Source organism: Passer montanus, unplaced genomic scaffold, assembly GCF_014805655.1.
Source record: "Passer montanus isolate IOZ18808 unplaced genomic scaffold, ASM1480565v1 scaffold30, whole genome shotgun sequence".
Taxonomy (NCBI): Eukaryota; Metazoa; Chordata; class Aves; order Passeriformes; family Passeridae; genus Passer; species Passer montanus.
Window position 1 is genome coordinate 3,087,713 of NW_024367708.1, and position 21,413 is coordinate 3,109,125.

Genomic DNA, 21,413 nt, shown 5'->3' on the forward strand with positions numbered 1-21,413 from the left:
TTCCAAATGAAGGTTGAACCTTTTCTTTTTCTATAGAACTCATTCTCCAATTTTTTCATTGCTTTACCTAGAAATACTTTCTACTCAATCACATGTTCCAGTTATAGTTTCTCCAGAATATTAAAGTGGGTATTAAACTGAAGTAATGATCCATATAGCTCAATATTTAATCTCAGAACACAATGAATGTGGGAGGATGTGTCAGTGGTCACATAAAAAATTATGGGATTACATGCTAACATATGTAGTTTGGGGGTGGTTTTTTGTTTACTCTAATATCTAATATTTTAAAATATACTTAAATCCTGAACAAAGAGGTTTACATTATAAAAGAATTATTTACTATGATTTGTTATAAAAACATGGTTCTCTTTAGCTTTTTCATCTATATACTCTTCACTAAATGCAAAGTTAAATAGAAAATCAAATTCTTTTTGGGATAAAAAATTAATCATATTCAAAGGAAGTTCAGAGGGGTAAAAGTTTTTATACACATACATTTACACATAATTGGTGTCTAGACAAACACGCAAACCCTCTGTCACCTTCACACATAAACAGTGTTGTGTTGCATTGTTATGCAGTGAATTTCACAAGGAAGCTATAATACGCATAAAAAACACATCAGTTTTGAAATTTCCAGCTTTTACTTCCTCAGATAACTTATTTGCACTTTCACTAGGATAGAAAGTGTTTTCCTCAATTACTCTGTTTATCTCAATCAGTATTTAATTTTTTTTTATTTCCAGTCCTTCATGGTTGAACTTTATTCTCATCTATTTCCTGCTGGAAATTAAGCCATTACACTTATTTAATTCACTTTTTGTAGGAAATTTGATTTTCTCTTAATCAAAGTACCATTCTTCCTGCAATTTCATGGATTTTTGCTAATTTTTTATGACAATGAAAACTGATAAGCTCATTGCATTAATATAAGGTTACTTTCTGCATTTCTTGTTACAAAGAGAGAAAGGTAACATTAATTAAATGCATTTTATACAGAAAACAGTCTTCAATGGCTTCTCTGTTCTTCTCATCAGAACTTTTCTGAGTTTATGCAATCCAGATTGAACCCTGTGAGATGCACAGTTCCTTCTGATTTTTTTCCCCATTTCAGAAACCAATATACTGCCCTCAGTAATTTCTGGTGCCCTTTTGTGGAATCTGTTGCACAAACTGCTGCATCTGCTGAGTTGCATCTCTGTTATCTGTGTTTAGACCCACTTATTTATGAAGCCCTGCATTTGATTCTTTTGTTTTCTAAGAAGCCACGTTGGCAATGTTCTAAGCTACACGGAAGTATTTTCTTTCTCCATTAGCAGCACTTGAATCATATGTTTCAAAATATTCTAATGAGTAGTAATGATAATGTAATCATCTTATATACTCACTTATATAAGTAAGCGTATAAATACACATTTCTTATTAGAGAGACTGCATCTTATATGAAGAATTCAATATTAAAGCATTGAATTTAAGCATTTGAATTCATTCTAAGCTTACATGCTAGAATGTCTATGTGATTTTTATATCACACATATGGACTAAAGGGTATTCCAGAGGTATTTCTTGAACCTCTTTATCACGCAGGATGGATTGCAGTACACTTTTTCTCTGACTGAAGTTACTGAACAGCGCATGATAACAGCAAATGGCAACACTACAATCAAAATCTTAAGGGACATATTCCCCAAGATCAGAAAGCAAAATATTTTCCAGTAAAATTGATGAAGCAAGACTATTCTCTTTTCTGAATGTTCCAGGTCATTTGTTTTAATAGAAAAAAAATTAAATTCATTGTAAGTAGTCTGTGTTGAAATGTCAGAGTTCCCATACTATTAGCACACTGTCGAATTCCTCCTCCTTAAAGAGCAAAGGTACTGAACTCTATACACCTTTTATTTTTTTAAAATGGTGCAGCCAATTTCTGCTTGGTCTCATGAGATAAGATTTTTCATCTTTTTGTAGTCAAGATACTGAACAGTGTGTTAGAAGATCAAAGTTCATTTCAACTTCATGAGACAGGTTTTCATGTTCATTGTGTATCCTAGAGAATACTGATGTCAGAGTATATAATTTTGTTTTCTGTCATCTCTGTCCACAAGATAAACATCCACCTAGATTTACACTCAGAATGTAGATATTGAAAAATATCTACAGAAATGGGCTTTTCCTGTTTCTAAATGAGAAAATAACTATTTCCAACTGACACTTGAACTCATATTTGTCATTAAGCAAATTGCACAGAAGAGTAATACTGTTGGCTCTTTCAGGAGAATTTGCTAAGAGAAGAAAAAGGACAGAAAGCCCTCATACCTTTTCTTCCTGTACGTCATCTTCAACAATTTGGCAAAACCATTTTAAGCCATGAGAAAATAAAAAATCCTCTTAGATTTAATTTTTCACATGATACTAGTGCTTTGTTGTTTTCTGACAAATGTAATAATACATTCAGAAAGGGAGTATTTTACTGTAAGAGAATTACATTAAATAATAAAATATATTCTTTATCTGAACAAAGAAACTGAGAACTGGTGGAATCAGATCTTACTTTTTAATTTGTAGAAAATAATAATTCTGGCACTGAGGGAGTAATTTGTTCTACCCATCCTTTGACTGATTACTTTCATTTACTTGACACTGTGAATAGTTTGGCTTTCCTAGTTCTCATAGAGTTGCAGAGCTGAACCAGCTATGAACATCCCTTTTAAGAAGCAGCATGTTTTCTTAAGAGGAGATATGTTCTCAGCAATATTTTGAGTAGCTAAGAGCAGTAAGTACAGTGCAGAGAATCCTTAATGTTTTTCTGAACAAAAAAAAGTACTTGGAAAATAATTCTTCTAAGCATTTTGACCTAGGAATTTATAAAAGTAAACAGTATTCTTTCTAAACTAAATGAGATCTAAAAAATTAATTGTCTCGTTTGCAGTAGCAGGCATTTTCCTTTGATTGCCTTCACAAAGCTATGCAGCAAAAAACCCTATTATGCCTAATTAGGTGCTCAATCTGTACAGTTCCAATTATTTATACTTGAAGACTGGAATGGGATTTTAAATTGCTTTTCTGTAATGTTACAAAATAAAGGACCACTGCCTATAATATTTTTAATTCTGTTGTTCCCTATCTGCCTGATGGACCTAATTTTACAGAGTAAAATCTTAAAAAGTGTAATTTTTTAATAAAATGATTGTAAATATAGTTTCATAGTGACATTTGGATACAAAATGTCAAAGAAAAAGTATTGGTGGTGCTAGCTGTACTGTAGTCTCTGCATTTTGATATTTGCAAACATGAAATTTAAACTTGCAAGGATACACTTGTATGCAACAACTTTAAATAAGGACATTAATTTCAAGAAGATAACAGACATACACTATATCATGACATTGAAGCTGAGAAGACAAATCAGTAGTTTACTATCCAAGTATAAAACTTGATCAAATAACATCCGCACTTTATTCTACCTTTTTAAGCTGTGCATTTATTTAGTGTACAGGTAGAAGACCATTTTTAACAAACTCCTTTCTCACCCACAGAAGCATATTTATACAATTTTGTATTAATTTTAATTAATATTGCTGCTTGTCCTTACTCTATTATTTCCCTCTTTAAGTTTTAAACCAGTCTTCTTCCATAGTAGTGTTATCAAAGAAAGTAAAGTCCAATTTTATTTAAATTATGCATCATGAATTAAATGATTAAATCTTGTATTTAGTTCTCAAAGCCATAATATTAACTGAGTGGGAAATACAAATACTGTTCTTTGGATGCTGCATATAGGACTGCCATAGGCCAATCTTGGAATTTAGTGTGTCATTAATTGGAGAATTGACTGGCTTACCTTCCTTAGAGAATATTCAGTGACTCAATGTTGAAAATACCTATTCCTATGTAAATTCACAAGTATCAAGGCTGATTTAAAGAATTATAGCAATATCACTGCCCTCTTGGGCCAGAAGATATTACACTAACTTGTTAATATAATGCAAATTTATAGAAGCAAAGATCTGCCTGTCGACCCTTTATTTGCATTCAGTTTTGCAGATAAGACACTAGGTTCTCAATTCTGTCACACTATTATCCTGAGAACATGACTGAGAAATTATTACAAGTGTTGCTGTTATTATTTGTAACTCTTTAGTGAATTGGGTCACGATCTACTACTTAGTAAAGGTGCAAAGTACAAAGAAAACGTACTTAATAACTCAGAAAAAAAAATCCCTCTAATGTTCCGCATGATTAGGAGAAAAATCCAAAGCAGAAATCTAATACATGCAAATCAATATTCCAGAGAAAATGCTTTAAAACGTTCAGCCCTTATTGCAACCCACAGTGAAAGCCATAACTTTTCCTGAGATTTCACATGGAAAAATAACTATAATTTAACTACATAGAGGCACATAGTACCGGTCAATATTGCCTAAAAGAAAAATTCTCAAATTAATCTCTGCTTCTGGGGTAAAAAATGCATCTCTATCAGAAGATTGATGTACTCTGGTAAGCCACTCTGTTGTGGAACTCTTCCATTCAATGCTTAGGTGGCAATAGGTTTTGGCATTTTTGTTTGTTGTGGTTTTTGGGTTGTGGGGTTTTTTTGTGCGTAGAAATCACCACATAAAGATGGAGAACACACATCTTAACTATAGCATTGTTTCATGAGGTGTTGATGTACTGAGAAAGATTAACCATTGCAGAAAAATAAGATATTTACAATAGGATCTTGACTTGAACTTTTATGGGACATGAATCTTTCTCAGCTGACCACAGCTGATCAAAATTATATGATATGGCATCAAAATTATATCAAAATGATACTGTGTGGTCATGCTCTGGAAATCTGGACTATCACTGCCCAGCTCAGTAGAATTTGGTCAGTGTCATATATGTGATAGCATGAAGTACTATAATATGTTCAGTTGTCTGCATGCTCTAAGAAACTACTATATGGAAAAGTTTCCTTTATCCAGCTGTTTGGCACTGTAACAAACATTATGCAAAATCATTATTATATAATTCAATAATTATTTTATTTATAAATAGTTGCTCCACAATATTAGGAAATTAATTAGTCATAAATAATTACAGTTTTATCATATTAGTAGGGTATGCCCTAATCTGTTGGTTTCAATACTAATTCAATTGTCTTCATTTTACTGAAGACAATTTCTTTCTTCCTGCCTTTCATCTCCGGCCTCCAGGTTCACATGTGCCCTGACATCCAGAATGGAATCTCAGATTCTCATGCATCTGCCTCTGCACCTCAGTACTTCTAAATCTCCACAGAGTGGTTTCTTTTACATACAGAAAACATGCAAAAAGATCTGTATTCATTATGTTGTAAAATTAAAAAAAAAAAAAATCCAAACCTAGAAAAAATACCAACTTTTTCTTTTTTGGTATGTTAATCGAAGATGTAAATTTGTCATTTTTGGCTCTTTAGTAGCCCAGGATAAAAAGAAGAAGCTATCATGCAAGATACCAGAGCAAGAAGAACAAAGCTCCCTTTTATCTTCAACATTTTTATAGTTTCTTTTACAGCTACCATGGATGGGCGTGTTAAGGCTTTTATTTATATTCCTAGTCTATTTTAATGGTTTGTACTCTTCAAATTGCTTTCTGACAGACTTTAACTCCACAGACAAACATGTTTTTGTTGGGGCTTAAGCACTTTCTAAAATAACACCATTGCTTAGCTGCCATAGCAAAAGTTTTTTAAATGGTAGATGAAGTTTCAGCTCTCACTGACTTCAAAATTATCTTCCAAACCAGGTCTAAAAAGAGGTATCATTCATCATTAGATTTTTGGTGTTGAGTAAGCTATGTTACATTATGGTTCATGAAAGAGGTAAAACTCAGACAGCTTGTACAGTTAATAATTTTAGTACTTTGCTGTGTATCTGATCTACTCTGCTTATGAATCCTACAGCCCATGTTTTCCTGGCGGAACTGTTTTAAAAAATCTGTTAGTAGCACTCATTCTTCAAAGGCTTTGTTTCCTAACAAAATATTTGGTACAAAATAAATTAGAGGTGATTACTTTCCATATTCTTCTTGTAAAATGTGTCTTTAATACATATAATTTTATTGCAATGGCCTGTTCATTATAAATTTATAGTATCAAATATGTGTTACCTATTTGTTTCTCCTTCACTTGTTTCAGTGCAATTCAATACTCTTTTTGCTATTATGGATCTATTAACGTTTCTAGTATCTGATACTTTTTCTGATATTGCTCTGCAGGCTTATTTTAAAAAATTATTGAAATTTTAGAAATTTATTGTCAAAAATTATTTACTTCACCAAGGGAGAGCAATGGGATTAAAAATATCTGCTTCATGACAACATTTATATAGAGAAATGTTATATATTTTTCAACTTACTGCTTTATGAAGGAATAATTACACCAGAAATTACTAAACTGTAATTTAAGTAAGCAGTTCCATTGATGCTACATTGCTACTGCTAGCCCTTTAAGACATTATGTACTTCATTACTATGCTAGCTTTATTTAAATAGAAGAGTTCATAAAAATTTACTGTATTTTTTTTGTTTCAATCTGTATCTTCAATGGTTTCGCAAGAATCAATATTTTTGACATCTCTCAAATCATATACAAACATACAGGCATAAATACCCAATAAAACATCTTTGACTTTTTAAAAGTTCCAGTGCAACAGGAATCTAAGTTATTTTTTCAGATTCTCAGTTTCCAGTCTACTCAATAGTATTTGTTGTACCTTGAGAAGCAGGAACTGTTCCCAAGCCACAAATAATTTAATTCTAAACATGCTACACTTCTTATTCCCACGGAAATCAGATTATGCCACCACAGTTGCTGCACTCCATTGTACGTATACCTATTTAGGCTGCTGAATCCTACACAAATTCTTAGATCTCTAAAACTGTGGAGTTGTATTTATGCTATAAACTTTCACACAGTGCAAAATTATTTGATGAACAATAATTCCTTTTGTTGCAAATGCAAACATGGAAAGCATTTCACTAATTTTAAATAAAAGAAGTGGTCAACACTTGAATACTTTTAAAAGAAGATAGAATATTTTCTAAATTATCATTTAGTGATTTAAAAAATATACAGGCTGATAAGTAATGTATATGTCTAGATTTTTATATTTTTTAATATTTTTATTACCTATATTTATACACATATTTTACTTCTGAGATTTACTATGTAGTAAGAATACTGATAATTCAGTTTCTCCACAATCTTTCCCTCTATTAGCATTTCTCATTACTACTTGAAAGATACAGAGGAATCCCTGTATTTTTCCCAAGTAAAGTTTTTTCCTTCTCTCTGACTCATGAGTTGGACTCTAGAGCAGAAAGTGTGAAAGTTGAGAATCAAGCTGGGTCTAAGAAGCACATTGGGTATATTTCCCTTTTAGTGAAATATAGAAATTGGCCTTTGTGCAAACCCATAGTGCAATTTGATATTTTGTCAGCAACATCTGAGATATCCTGGGATATTTTGTCTTGTTACTACCTAACTACATGTATTCTCTTTCCACTTCTGGGTTTTGAACCTAATATTTTAGATATTCATTCCTGCACGTACCAGTTTCATGATAACCACATTATAAGAAAGTATTCACTCTAAATTCAGGCATGACTCTCAGGTACTTTAAGATCCATTTACATTACATATTCAGTTTCTTCAGAACAATAGGTTAAAGTCTAATCCACTGTATAAACTGAGAATTGGAAATTCTTTAGGTCTTCTACAACCATTCACTCTGGGTAGAGTGAATTCTATCCACCTTAGGCCTATATCCTATGTAAACAAATCTAAGGCCTTCCCATCATCTATTAATATTTTTATAGCATTTTCACTCAGATGAAGAACCAGCAAGATTCTCTCTTCCAAGAGGCGAGGAAGAAAAATATGTGGCTTGTCTCCACTCTAAGCAACATAGGATTTTACAAGCTGGCCAGCCTCTTTCCCATGCTGATCATCTTGCAAAGAGGTGTTTGACTATGGATTGTGAGATCAGAGAGTATATTTTCAAAGCCAAAACCTAAAATAGAAGCTGAGACACACTTTACATAGTTCATAGAAAGGACAATTTAATACACTTACCTGAAAAAATATAATTAGGGGAGAATTATATTGGAAGTCTAATTTTCTCACTAGGGCTCTTAAATAATTTCTTTTTTAAAGACAAGCCAAATACCTATGTTTTCTGTTTTTTGGGGTTTTTTTTCTTTTTTTTCTTTTTTTTTTGTTTGTTTTTGTTCTGGTTTTTGTTTCAATCACTGTTTCACTGGAATTGATATCTAAAATTCTAATTAGTCTAGCATTGGTTCCATATTTCCTTTCTCTCTACTCTTCCACGTAGACTATTAAGTTCAGCACAGAAACTGAAAAAGTGGATACAGTGTTGCTTCATAAAACTGCTGAATTAATAAAGCAGAATCTGTTTTATATTTTTCACGTCTTTGTCCTTTCAGTCTCTTTCTTCCTTTTCTATAGGGATTTTGATTTGGTCTTCCTGTTTGCCAAGTTTCACCTTTCCCATATTTCATTTTTTGCCTTTCATCACCTTTTTGGTGTCTTATTGCTCTTTCATACTCCATTCTGTTTTATGGACTACTCAACAGGGATGTTAGAATCACTATTACTTTAAATAATAGTTTTGGATCTCACAGTCTGCCCTTTATTTTTTGTACTTTAGCATCACTTATTTCAAACAATGCCATTAAAAGAGCTTTCAATCATTTTCAATTGGCAGCTTTGAAACTGCCTAACATATGACTTCCTACACTATGTACTTTCACTACAAGACCTGTCAACTTTTATTTCCTCATTTCTACATGTATCAGCTTCTATACACATGCTTCTATTGAAGATTATATGAATACAGGACAAAGTGAATTATATCATCTGTTTGTGCCCTTAATTACAATGGAGTACATCTGACAACTCTTTTGCTAAGTCAACAAAAATACATCCATGTAAAAGATGGGTTCTTTCTTCCATCCTGTATACAAAATCCAATTCAAACTGCTGTAGCATCATTACTACATGGATGTAACATAACATAGTTTAGAAAACAAACAAATTTTTAAAATTATGTATTACTTCAGATTAACTTTCATTACAAAAGGCATTTACTGAAATAACTTTATGGGCTATTAGAAAAAAATAAAATTAAAAAAACAATTAAATTCTATTAACTAAGCTTCTCAGGCAATAATGTGATTAGGAAATAATTCCAGATAAAGAACACCTTCCTAATGCCTCCCAAACAACTGCATTTAATCATCCCAATTTAGACTTCTTTTCTCACTTTACATGTTGTTGTTTACAAAAAGCCTGAATTACTTTGATATAAAAATTCAAAAATTATGTTATAGTTAAAAAAACCCCTCAAATGGTCAAATGCCTAGTTTGTTTCTTTTTTTCCTAGCATAGAAAGCATACCAGTTTTTCCCTAATCATAATCTCAACATTCCTCAACTTAAACTGCAATAGTATTTTTTTAAATCTGTTGACCAAAATAATCTGTAAAATTATAGTCCAAAATTATTTTTTTAACTGATTGCCAAGGGTTTTCAATCATAGATTCACCTCTTTTGTTGCTGAGACAAATATTTTCTCTGTTTAGTATACCCTAATGTTGTATTACTAGTCTCCTGTAGTTATAACTGAAGCCATTGCATTTTTACCACCCTGGGAAACAGCACTGATTCTGTAAAATTCTTGAGCATTGGCAGAAAAGACATGACATATTTTTGCATGTAATTCATGTATTTTCTCATGTATTTTCTAATTTATAATTAAATTTAAACTTAGGAAGCACTTTTAAATCAGTGAGATATCCAGTGCCATGATGCCATCTGATATAGATTCCCATTGCTATTTTCTATTGTAAGACTTGTTTAACAGCAACAGTACATATGCATATTGCAAGTGTCCAATGGCATGAGTGAAGGGAAGGAAAGCATGGTCATTTTGTGAGATATTGATGCAATAGTACAACAAAGGACTTGCTGATTGCAGCTCAGGGGAATGGACAGGATAACATCGTGTGTTGCATGAGTCAGCACAGGCAGGCAGCCAGAATAACCACAAAACCACTGCTGAAATGCAAAGAGTAAATTTGTTTCCTATTTATTACCTTCCTAACCAGAAGATGCCAAAGCAACACCCAGGCAGAGACACACAGGCAGGAACACAATCCCAGCAGGTGGCTGGGCTGCTGCTTGCACCCATTTATCAAGCACCCATGCATGCATAGTTTACCAATGTGCTGGGATCTTGTCTGGGCTTTTTATGACCTCTGTCCCAAAACAGGGAGCTCAAACACATCCATAAGCCTCTCCAAACACCTATGTTATCTCTACACAGAAATTTTACTTCTCAAAACCAAGATAGTAGATAGATAGATAGATAGATAGATAGATATAGATAGATAGATTGATAGATAGATAGATATAGAGCAGCAGGCATAACATATATATGTGGTTCCCACAGTGTCATTCTCCAAGCCTTGGCATTCCAGGGCTGCAATATCACTTAAGCAAGTCTGCCATTCTCCCACTTTTGGCATTCTCCCACTTTTAACACTTTTATCCCCACACGTGTCTGTAGAAGTCTGAGGTGTTAATGGTTAATGGGTCAAACATTTGCCCATTTGTGAGGTGGTAGGGTGCTTTGCTAGACCAAGTTTTGCACCCCACAAGGTGCACCCTCGCAAAGGGGAGGAGGTGAATTTTTGGGTGGGTGATGGTGAAGTCTCTGGTCGACATAAATTGGAGGGGTGACCACCCACCACTGGAGGCCAATAAGATGCAAACCATGTGGAGACAGGATAGTTCCTTTTATCATGTTGCAAAGCCCAGTTATTGTTACTGGTCGGAATGCTACCAGAGCTTAAAACTACTGAGTTTTCCATTAAAAGTAACATAACAAAAAAAATGTGGCATGTTTAAAAATACATTTTTCTTACCTAAGCCATGTCTATGGGTTGACATAGGTGGTAACACAGTCCAAGCCTTGGTCTTTGGATTGTAACATTCAACAGTGTTTAACGTCTTTAAACCATCCCGGCCTCCAATGACAAACAGCTTGTCATCGATGACAGCAACACCAAACTGAAGCCTCCTGCCATTCATTACTCCAGCCTGAATCCATATGTTTGTTCTGAGATCATACTTTTCAATAGTTGTAGCTCCTGATGAGACATAAAAGCAGAACTACAAATATCAAAATTATGGATGCATTTAAATTAATGCTTAAGAAATGAACCTAATAATTCATCTGAAATGTAACCAGCACTTTATTTTAACATACACATAATGTGCTTCACTTTCAAAATTTAAATATCCTACAAATCCTACCAAAAAAAATCAACATAATTATGAAGCTTTACTCTTTGGAACTAACCCTTTAGATTATAATAAAATGTTGTAATTCCATGGAAAATAATTCTGTTAAGATTCGTTCATTATGTGGAACCAACAAGCAATGAACCAAGTTCAACAAACATCATGAAAGCAATAATTTTGTTAACTGGACTAAAAAAGACATAATTTAAATTCAATTTGTATATAAGTGTAGCAGAGGAGCAATAATGTACACTACAACTGGATGTATTAAATTCCCTTCCAGTTTTATTAAGCCACAAGACATATGAACCAAATTTGCATTCAATTTAGAGACATCTTTTTGATCCTAGTTTAAAATAAACAGCTGGAAATTCATTAATACTTAGGTTTGAAAGAACAAAATATATAGTTTATTTGATACTGTTTCTTGGAGGTGGTGCAGGGCATATTATGATGCATATTCATAAAGTTGTAATGTTTTATATGTTGGATCTATTTGTGTTAAAAGCTAGACCTGTAGCACTGTATGAATTCTGTAAAGCTGTTTACTTCTATGGTAAAAAATAGAGTTTAAAAGTTTTCTCATTCTGATTTCATAAATTTGTACTTGCTTAACAGTCTGAATTATGCTCAGCTACAAATTTTCTAATCTTGGCCAAGTCTGAGTTGCCACAATATTTTATTATATTACAAACTGAGAACCTAATCCGGGAGTTCCTGGACTGCTTAGATTCTGTTTATCCAATAAAGTGCCCTGCTAATTTCTAATAATAATGATGATGAGGCTAATAGAATAATAGAATACTAACAATAAAAATGAGAATGAGAATAAGGACAAAAATCACCAACACAAAGGGAAATAGGTGGCAGTTATATAAAATCATTATTATCAAGAACATGAATATAATACATTCTAGACTACAATTCAGACAAGAAAAGACCTCTTAAATAGCAGTAATTATTTTGATTGCAATGACTCTGCAATAGTAACACTCAAAATAGAAAAATCTTTAAACAAAAAGGTGGTGGAACAACTGAAAGGTATCATCAGCAGAGACTTTAGGATATCTTTAATTGCAGATTATTGAGAAATTATTTTGTATAATATTTAGACTGTTCTTCATTCTCATACATATGGTCAAATATTCACACAGCTTAGACAATAAAAGAGAATAAACTTCTACCTTTTCTAGGAAGAAAACTGGGTATTTCTGACAGAGGAATAGGTTTCTTTTCTTTAGCTCAACTGTTTTGATCTTGAAAGTGAAAAGATTTTCACCCAGGAGAGGAGGTAAAATCTTGATACCAATAGGATTTTACTAGACAAATTAGTTTAGCTACTTAAGAGTCAGGTTCTCTGTTGTATATAAAATCAATACCATATTGAAATATTGACTTTTCATCTATCATATGGTTTGAATATATTTGCATATAGTACTCTTAGAATGAAAGTATCATTCCAATGCCAAATGCTGACATCACAAATTTGCTCTGCAACAAAATAAAAGCAGAAATTCTAAAGAATCCAGGGGTGCATCAAACACAGCACAAACAACAAGGTCATTGCTTTACCTTGATGACAACACCTCTGAGATACTTTTGCTAAAATCTCCTCTCACTAAGTGGACTACAAAACATCTGTTTTCACAGTTTTTAGGAATCGTAATTCAAAAGGACAACAATGTCATTGTTAGATTCTCTCACAGCCTTTTCTACAAATTCTATATTGACAAAAATTTGACTTATGGTAAGGCTACTGGAGCTAAGAAATTCATAAACATTAAAGTTTTAGGGTAATTTCATGGAAATCTGTTTTAGCATTTAAGTAACTGATTATATTTTATAACTTTGCATAGTAGTTCTGTATTTGCCAGAAGTCTAAGTGAATCATAGAATTGTCAAATTCCAGAATTTTTTAGGTTGGAAAAGATCTTTAAAATCATTCACCCTTTAACTCAGCTTTGTCAAATCCTCTACTAAACCCCAAGCACCACATCTACATTTCTTTTAAATACCTCCAGGGATGGGGAGTCCATCACTTCCCTGGGCAATTCCATTAACACTTGATAACACTTTCAGTGAAGCAATTTTTCCTCATATCCAATCTAAACCTCCTCTGGTGCAATTTGAGGCCATTTCCTGTTGTCCTATCACTATCACTTGTTACTTGGAATAAGACACCCACCTTGCTACAACCTCCTTTCAGGATGTTATAGAGAGTGATGAGCTGTTCTTTAGCCTTCTTTTTTTCCTGGATAAAGCACCTCAGCTTCCTCAGCCACTCCTCACAGGACTTATTTCCATGCCCTTCACCACTTCCACTGCCCTTCTCTGGACACACTCTGGGAGCTCACTGTCCTTCTTACAGTGAGGGGCCCAGAACTGGACACAGGATTTGAGGTGGGGCCTCACCAGTGCTGAGCACAGTGAATTTATAATCTATAGTTACAGTGCAGGATGATAAGCCAGACTCTTTGCTGCCAGACCTGGAAGGAATATAGAGTACCCCATACAGAACTACCAGAAAGAGGGACAGAACCCTATCTCCACCCACTTTCACCACTTCCAAGGTGAGATCAGTATCTAGGTTTTAAACCAGCATGCTGTGGTGCAGTGGAGGAATAGTCACTCACTCAGATGCTGGCTCCAGCAACAGCAAAAATTGGCAGCATCACATGACAGCTGAGATAAGAAAGTCCTCTCCACTCTACTATAACTAGTGGATGGCAGTCAACAGAGCCAACTCCTAACTGAAGCAACTTCCAAATTGTGCAAACTCAAAGAAATAAGCTGTGTTGGTTAATACTGCCAACCCCAGTCTATACAGGCTGTGAAAGGATGTCTTAGCAATGTCAGAAATCTGTAGACAGAGAGTTTTGTCTAATCCCCATGAACAAACCGGAGTAATTCTGTTTACATGTTTCAGCAAATCAGAAAATCCAATTTCCCAAGAACATGAGGATGGTAGGAAGCAATTGGGAAGTGACTAGTATATATATTTATGGAAATTGGAGATACAGGTTTAATGTGAAGATATGAATAAAATAAATAAAGGAAAAATTCATTATTCATTTTGAGCTGAAGCATATCTGCTGATTATGCAGAGACAGACGTATTTTCCAACAAAAAAAAAACCAGATGGAATACCACAGAATAAATAACACACACATAGATCCAAATGAAAATATGAACTATATTAAAAAGTACATTAAATTTTATTTTACAATTTATTCTATTATTTTTTCCTTCACTGATGTATCACTAGTGCTTTTTGAGTGGTCTAATAAAGAGGAAATAAATTGCTTACTAGATTGTCTTTCAGACACTGGGTATGAAACTCTAAAGATGAAAGAAAAGCAAATACCCATAATATAGAAAATTTTACAATAAAAGTACTACACACCAGACAATTCCTCTAGGCACACACAGCCTTCTATTTCTCAGATGGACAGAACTCTAGAACTGACTAATTTCAGGATGTAGCACTGAAGAGAGACTATATGAAGAAGACATAGTGAGGTGAAACAGAATTAATTTAATAGCTATTTGCATGATAAATAAAAGTGTGTAGTAAATTAAAAAACTATTCCATGACTGTGGCAGCACAAATAATTTCTGGTAAGAACATAACAATGTTTCTTGATGTTCTGGGTACATTTCAACTTTTTTTTTTTTTCCTAACTTAGATTCTACTTAGGATCCAGCTGGGCATTGGATGAAATTAGTTCTGTGTATTGTGCATATGGGCATTATAAACCCTGATTAATCAAGGTCTGTGAAGTAGTGAGAAACCTACAGAGAAAGAAACCTTCAGAAATGAAATGCCATAGATGATCAGGTTAATTTTGCATTAATGTCCAGCTGCTGCTGACAATTCCTCTGTGTATGCAGCAGGGATGAAGATGATCCTACCACTCCATGTTTCTGATGAAACATTAAGGTACTAGTTCTCACAATTTCACCTTTATCTACAGAGCAGTGCACCATTGCACTAAATACAAATTTCTATTTCTTTGTTTTTGTTGCCATTTTTAAGCACATGAATTTGTGAGATTGTTTTGGTAAAATCCTTCAAATGTTCCACTAATTTTCTTTTAAACTTTGTCTATTTCTAAAATTAAGCATATTTCAGTTCCATGCTAATGACTTATAAATCAAGATTTTTATAGAAACCTGACTGACACTCTCACTTTTTTGCATTCTTGATGACTAAAGACTAATGATACAGCAAGGTCATTGAATGAAAAATAATATTTAAATAGCAATATTATTTGCAACCCAATATTTTAAGTCAAACAGAAATACCTAGAAACTGAACAAGCTGACATTGGCTACATGAAGTAATGAAGATTGTCTGAGACTATGAATGCTATGTATTTATTTTAGCCAGATATAAATGAGGGACTTCTCATATAAATAAAGTGAAAATTGCTTCAGAAGCAGATGAAAATCCCAAACATATCCCCCTTGTCCAACTATCTTTGTATTTGGTGTAAACATTTCCACATAAAATACCTTTTTTTTCCCCTTATTGGTAGAATGATCCAGTATTTAAACCCATGGAGAAGGCTAGGAGTTCTACATTTATCATCAAAAAATTTCTACATTTTTTCTCCTGTAAGACTTTCTGCTGATTTTGCTATTACTAAAGCTGTTTCTGACATGTACTCTGATCATTTTGTTCAAGATTTAGAGATGCTGCTGTGAGTAGGCGCAAAATGATGACCTTGATCTAGTGATCTGCAACATTACATTTTGAACTGAAAAGATGGTGACTCAAGTGGAACGAACGCGACCTAAGGAGGTTACTGGTGCAGATCCCAAGGAGATTATTTTGGTAAAGAAACAGCTATACAGAAAATGGTAGCATAGGGGAGCAGTTCATTACTCTATAATAAGACTGCTATAAATTCCTTTAAGTACTCCAAAAATGTATAACACATACACAAAAGGAATCTCTATTTTGTTTTTTCGTGAAAACGTATTAAAATGTCAGAAAGATTTTCCATACAGTAATAGGAAATAAAAATCAGGGAACTTCTGGGAATTTTTAATTATACCATATGATCAAATTCTCTAAAACCAATACAAGTTTTTCCCACAAATCTGTATATTTCTGAATGTATCAGAACTAACAGCTTTTCAACAGTGATTTTAGGCAATGTCTTTGATGCTGTGCACTTTGTTTTACAATATAATGTTATGTGTTATTACATAAAACATTCATGGTTTATTTTATATTTTTATGGAGTCTAAAACTTCCAAAAGTTCCTTTTATTAATGATTTATGCCATGCAGTATGGCAGTCTACCTTTGCTCAGCAACAAATTCATCCCTCTTCTTTTAAAACTGTTCTGTTCCCACTGAAAATTGTACAAATAATAGTTTAACAATAATAACAAAAGTTCCACATGTGGAAAAATGCAAATTCTAGGGAAGCTAAATATTCTGCAGGAGGGGTGTGCAGGAGGGGTGGAGCTCCCACCAGTGAGGAGCAGGTGATGGTGATCTACAAAAGCTGTGTATCTGTGTTTGTGTGTCTATGTACATGGGGGTCTGCGACTAGAATCGTGAGGAATTTGGTCATGAAGAGCATTAAGAAATTTAAAGACATAAATTCATATTTTTCAAGTATCTAGTATTGCAATTTATCTATTAATGATTGATACCGATTCTAAGCACATGGTTAATCTGATTGGGAGTTCATTACGTACCATACTAAATCAATAAGCTTCTTTGATCATGATTTGGTTAAATAATGTGAACTGAGCAGTTTGGTGCTGCAACAGCACCAGTTTCCTATAACCCCTAGCCTTCTTTCATTATTTTTCATTATAGATGTAGGGATGCTCATCTACACTGCTTAGCCCTTAGCTCAGCTCCTGGGAGATTCTGTTTTGCTACAATTACTTCCCTCTCAGGTAAACCCACTGCACAGGGTGCTATCCCTAACCTCTACAGTTGTGACCCAGATAATACTGATTGGATTCTATATGGTGCCATCTGTAGTTCAAAAAGATAATTGTGTTCATTTGGTTTTCCAGTTCAGAGTATTAAAAATTAAGTGAAAGCTCTACTGAAGATTACTTGAATGCTCTTGTGCTTAACAGTAGAGACTTCCTGAGCATTTCCTAGAATTCGGCAAGGTGATTTGTGAGGTGGCTGAAGGTGCAAGATAGTGCTGGAGGACTACACTGGGAGATGCCAGCATTTCTCAAGCCTTACCCTCACTTGCTGTTGAGGGTTCCAGATCTGAACTATTTACAGAGCAAGATTCAGAATTTGTGGTGGTTTACTCTAAAGCCAATACCAGTAGTGACAACTATAAATGAAACTTCGGTGATCAGGGTATAGAAATTGGCTAGTGTATAGAAAAAGCTAAAGTTTCTGATAGTACAGATGTTCTCTATGTTCTCCATCTGCCAGGCATGTGTCTTCTCTAGCTCACACACAAAGGTGGGGGGTTTGAGTGTTCTTTTTTCTTTTTTTGTTTTTTGGGAATTTTTGGTGGGTTTTATTTTTTTAAGTGATAAGTTATCTGTGCTGGAGATGTCAGACAAAAGGGTAAATTGCAGGGAAGTAATTAGGAGGAGCAGAGGGTTGTTCTTGGGACAATCCCCCTTACAAACCCATGATTCACAACCCTCTTGCATCATCTGCATAATCCCATAGTTTGTACCAACAGGTGTGAATTCCAGGGCAACAGATTGATAAAGTAAGAAGTTTGTGGGATTATAAAGTTTGTCTTGCGGGTGATAACTTTTGCTCTTCTCTTACATTTGAAGCCATGGAGGCTTCAGAATAGGTCACTTCAGGATCTTCTTTTTGTTTCAGACTATAAATGAATCAGCAGTTTCAGAAGATAATTACACTGAAAAAAAGCCAGAAATTTAGTGATATAAAATAAGTACATGTGATAACTTTTGCTCTTCTCTCACATTTGAAGCCATTGAGGCTGGCTTCAGAATAGGTCACTTCAGGATCTTCTTTTTGTTTCAGACTATAAATGAATCAGCAGTTTCAGAAGATAATTACACTGAAAAAAAGCCAGAAATTTAGTGATATAAAATAAATACTGAAAAAGTACCAGATGGTCTTAAAATATGGTGGAGTTTTTTTTGTTGTTGTTTCTATTTTTTTTTTCTATTCTGAAATGCTCTGCTAAATCAAAGTACTTAAACTGCTAATTAGCCCATGAGACTGAATGTTTTAGAACATATTGAAAATCATAGGAGTGAAAAGAAGGAAGTAATCATGCTAATACTTATAAGAACTGGACGAGAAGAGAATTTTAGTGTGATTTATACATTTAATTATCTCATTAGTGATTAGCCAGTGTATTTCATATTCCTCTGGTGAAGTAATTAGCCAGGCTCTACTTTTACTCTACAATTACATTAACATGTTGCAGAGTCACAGAACAGTTGAGACTGGAAGGGACCTCTGGAGGTCATCTCTTCTCCGGGCTGAGCAGTCCCAAATCTCTCAGCCTTTCGTCACAGGAGAGAGGCTCCGGTCCTTTGATCACCTGTCTGAGATGCTCTTAAAGGATTGACCAGTATTTCCAATAAGATCTGACCAAAGTGATGAAGATGTAAGCAATTTGATGACTGAAAAGAGAAGGGATAGAGGGCGGTTTAAACCTCAAATAGTGGTATTTTGCCCATCTTTTTTTTTTCTGATAACTATCTCGAAAAAGACGGTTTCCTTATTCTTGACGTAGCCCCAGTTCTCAAAGAAATGCAGAGCATGGTCTTAGTAGTGAGGCATGTAAAGTGACCTTTCATGGTACAACCTGCCAGGGGGAAAATCCTCTGGGAAAATCTCTCGCCTCCGCAGTAAGCATTGAGGCAAATCTTTCTTGGTGCCTTAAAGAGAATCCAAAAGCAAATGAAAGCAGGGGGAAAAAAATCCCCTCACATCTTCCTCTTTCATAGCAGCACATGCTATAAAATTCTCATGTCAGGGCTCCCAGGAAGCAGACAGTGAGTGGAGAGGGTGACTGTTCTGTACAGCTTCCTCTACTCCCTAGATCGGTTACCAGGGACCAAATCTGCATGTGCAATTTTGCTGTTCCCAAATATCTGAGCAATTGTTAGGAAGATGACTGGGGCAAATGATCCCAGACATGTTTCTGACAAGCTGCTGTCCAGCTGCGTGGCCCTCAAATTACCCTGGTTCCAGGGGTTGTTCTTATCAGGAACAGACACAGGACTTTGTGCTTCCCCATATAGAACTTCATGAGGATACTTCCTGCTGTTTCATTAATTATGGTTTCTCTCTCCAGAATGCTTTGTTGCTAGCTAAATAGAAGATATATATGTTTCTTGAAACAGTTCATTTTCTTTTCTATTTATTATTGTGTGAATCAAACTAAAAATCAGACTCTCAGTTTATCAAGCAAATATTCAAAAATGAACTCTTGGGCTGTACTAAAAATATGAATTTCTGTAAAAGATATCTAATTCTCCCAAAATCCATTGTCTGGTTTTCTGTTTTAAAAAGTAGTGGATTTTTTTCCCCCTCCCAGAGCTGAATTACATCTTTTCTGTTTAAGGAACATATAAGGAAAAGTAAGTTTCAATGCATATTTGCAATACAGGCACTGAAAATTTTACTTATTCATTCTGCATAGCCTGCCTGCCACTTACTATGGTATTCCAATTTTCTCATGAAAGTCCACTATGATGACATTACTACGCTATCTTGATTTCTCCAACAAGAGTATATTTCCCTGTGTTGTTGTTTCTTTTTATATATTCCATTATCATTTCCTGTTGAGTCTTCCAGAAAACATGAAAAAGGAAAACAGGTCATTGGTACAATGTTAACCTAAACCTAATGGAATGTTACTTGTTTATTAGTGCATTTTAGATTTAAGGTAAATTGTTTTCCATTTCCAATGTCTTCCATATCTAGCTAGAGAATGTCTGGAAAAACACTGGATTACGCCAACACACATTTTTATCTTTAAATAAAACCCTTTAAATGGGTAAATTTAAAAAAAAAAATAATTCCAGAAAGTATAAGAAAGAATAGCAAAATATTTTACATGGAACTGAGCAAACACAAAATCATAGACTCATTTTGGTTGGAAAAGATTGCCAACGCTTAATCCAGCACTGCTAAGTGAATCACAAAGCCATGTCCCTCTGTGCTGCACCTACATATCTTTCAAATATTTCCAGGGATGGAGACCCAACCGTTTCCCTGGGCAGTCTGTTCCAATGCTTGACAACACTTTCACCAGAAAAAATTTTCCTAATATCCAGTCAAAGCCTCCACTGGTGAAATTTGGTGTAATTTTCTTTCATTGTATTGCTTGTTACTAGGGAAAAGACAGCCTAGACTCCCACCTTACACGAACTCCTTTCAGATAGTGGTACAGAGTGATATATCTCTCCAGAGCCTCCTTTTCTGCAGCCTAAACAACCCCAGTACCCTTCACTGCTCCTTCACATCCATCTCAGCAAAATTACTCACTTCTGATTCCTGAAAACGCTGCAGTTGTTTGGCTCACATAGAGCTGCTACTTAAATAGAGCAGGCAAGATTTCAGAGAAAAACTGTAGGTATCTAAATAAAAAGTGGTATACTGACAGCTGCTTGGAATGTCAGAGGCACAATTTATTTTGGCTTATTGTCCTTCTAAGGTATTTTAAGGCTATGAATACATTCTTTAAGATTCTTTAAGATAACAAACGTCCTCATGGAAAACACAGGTGAAAACAAATTAGCACCAAAGGCAGAAGAAACTCATACAGAGGAGTGGTAATGACATATATGTGATGTTATCAATAAAAAGAGTAGGATTGCAAGAAGGACCATCAAGTTCTCACTTCTCAGTTCTTTTGTGAACATCTATTTATGCAATAGGTAACAACAGCATGTTTGTTTATGTTCCTGCTTGACAGGGGCTGCTCCTGTGGTCAGACCAGGGCTGATATATGCACATACATAAGTACACTTACAAAGCATGCATATTTATATAAAATTTTCAAAAAGCACATCAGGGAGAAATATTCAGTAATAAACACTTTGGACTTTTCTTTCTTTTAAAGGAAA

The 21,413-nt window shown here is 34.3% G+C and overlaps 1 protein-coding gene across 2 annotated transcripts in view; it reads right to left on the bottom strand.

The window, feature by feature from the left end:
- Positions 1 to 21,413, bottom strand: part of KLHL1 (kelch like family member 1) — a 186,872-nt gene that overhangs the window by 21,000 nt on the left and 144,459 nt on the right. For both annotated transcript variants that reach the window (XM_039714672.1, XM_039714671.1), the window contains exon 7: positions 10,971 to 11,195. In XM_039714672.1, coding sequence (XP_039570606.1) covers positions 10,971 to 11,195 — 225 coding nt within the window. The remainder of the gene's footprint in view (positions 1 to 10,970; positions 11,196 to 21,413) is intronic.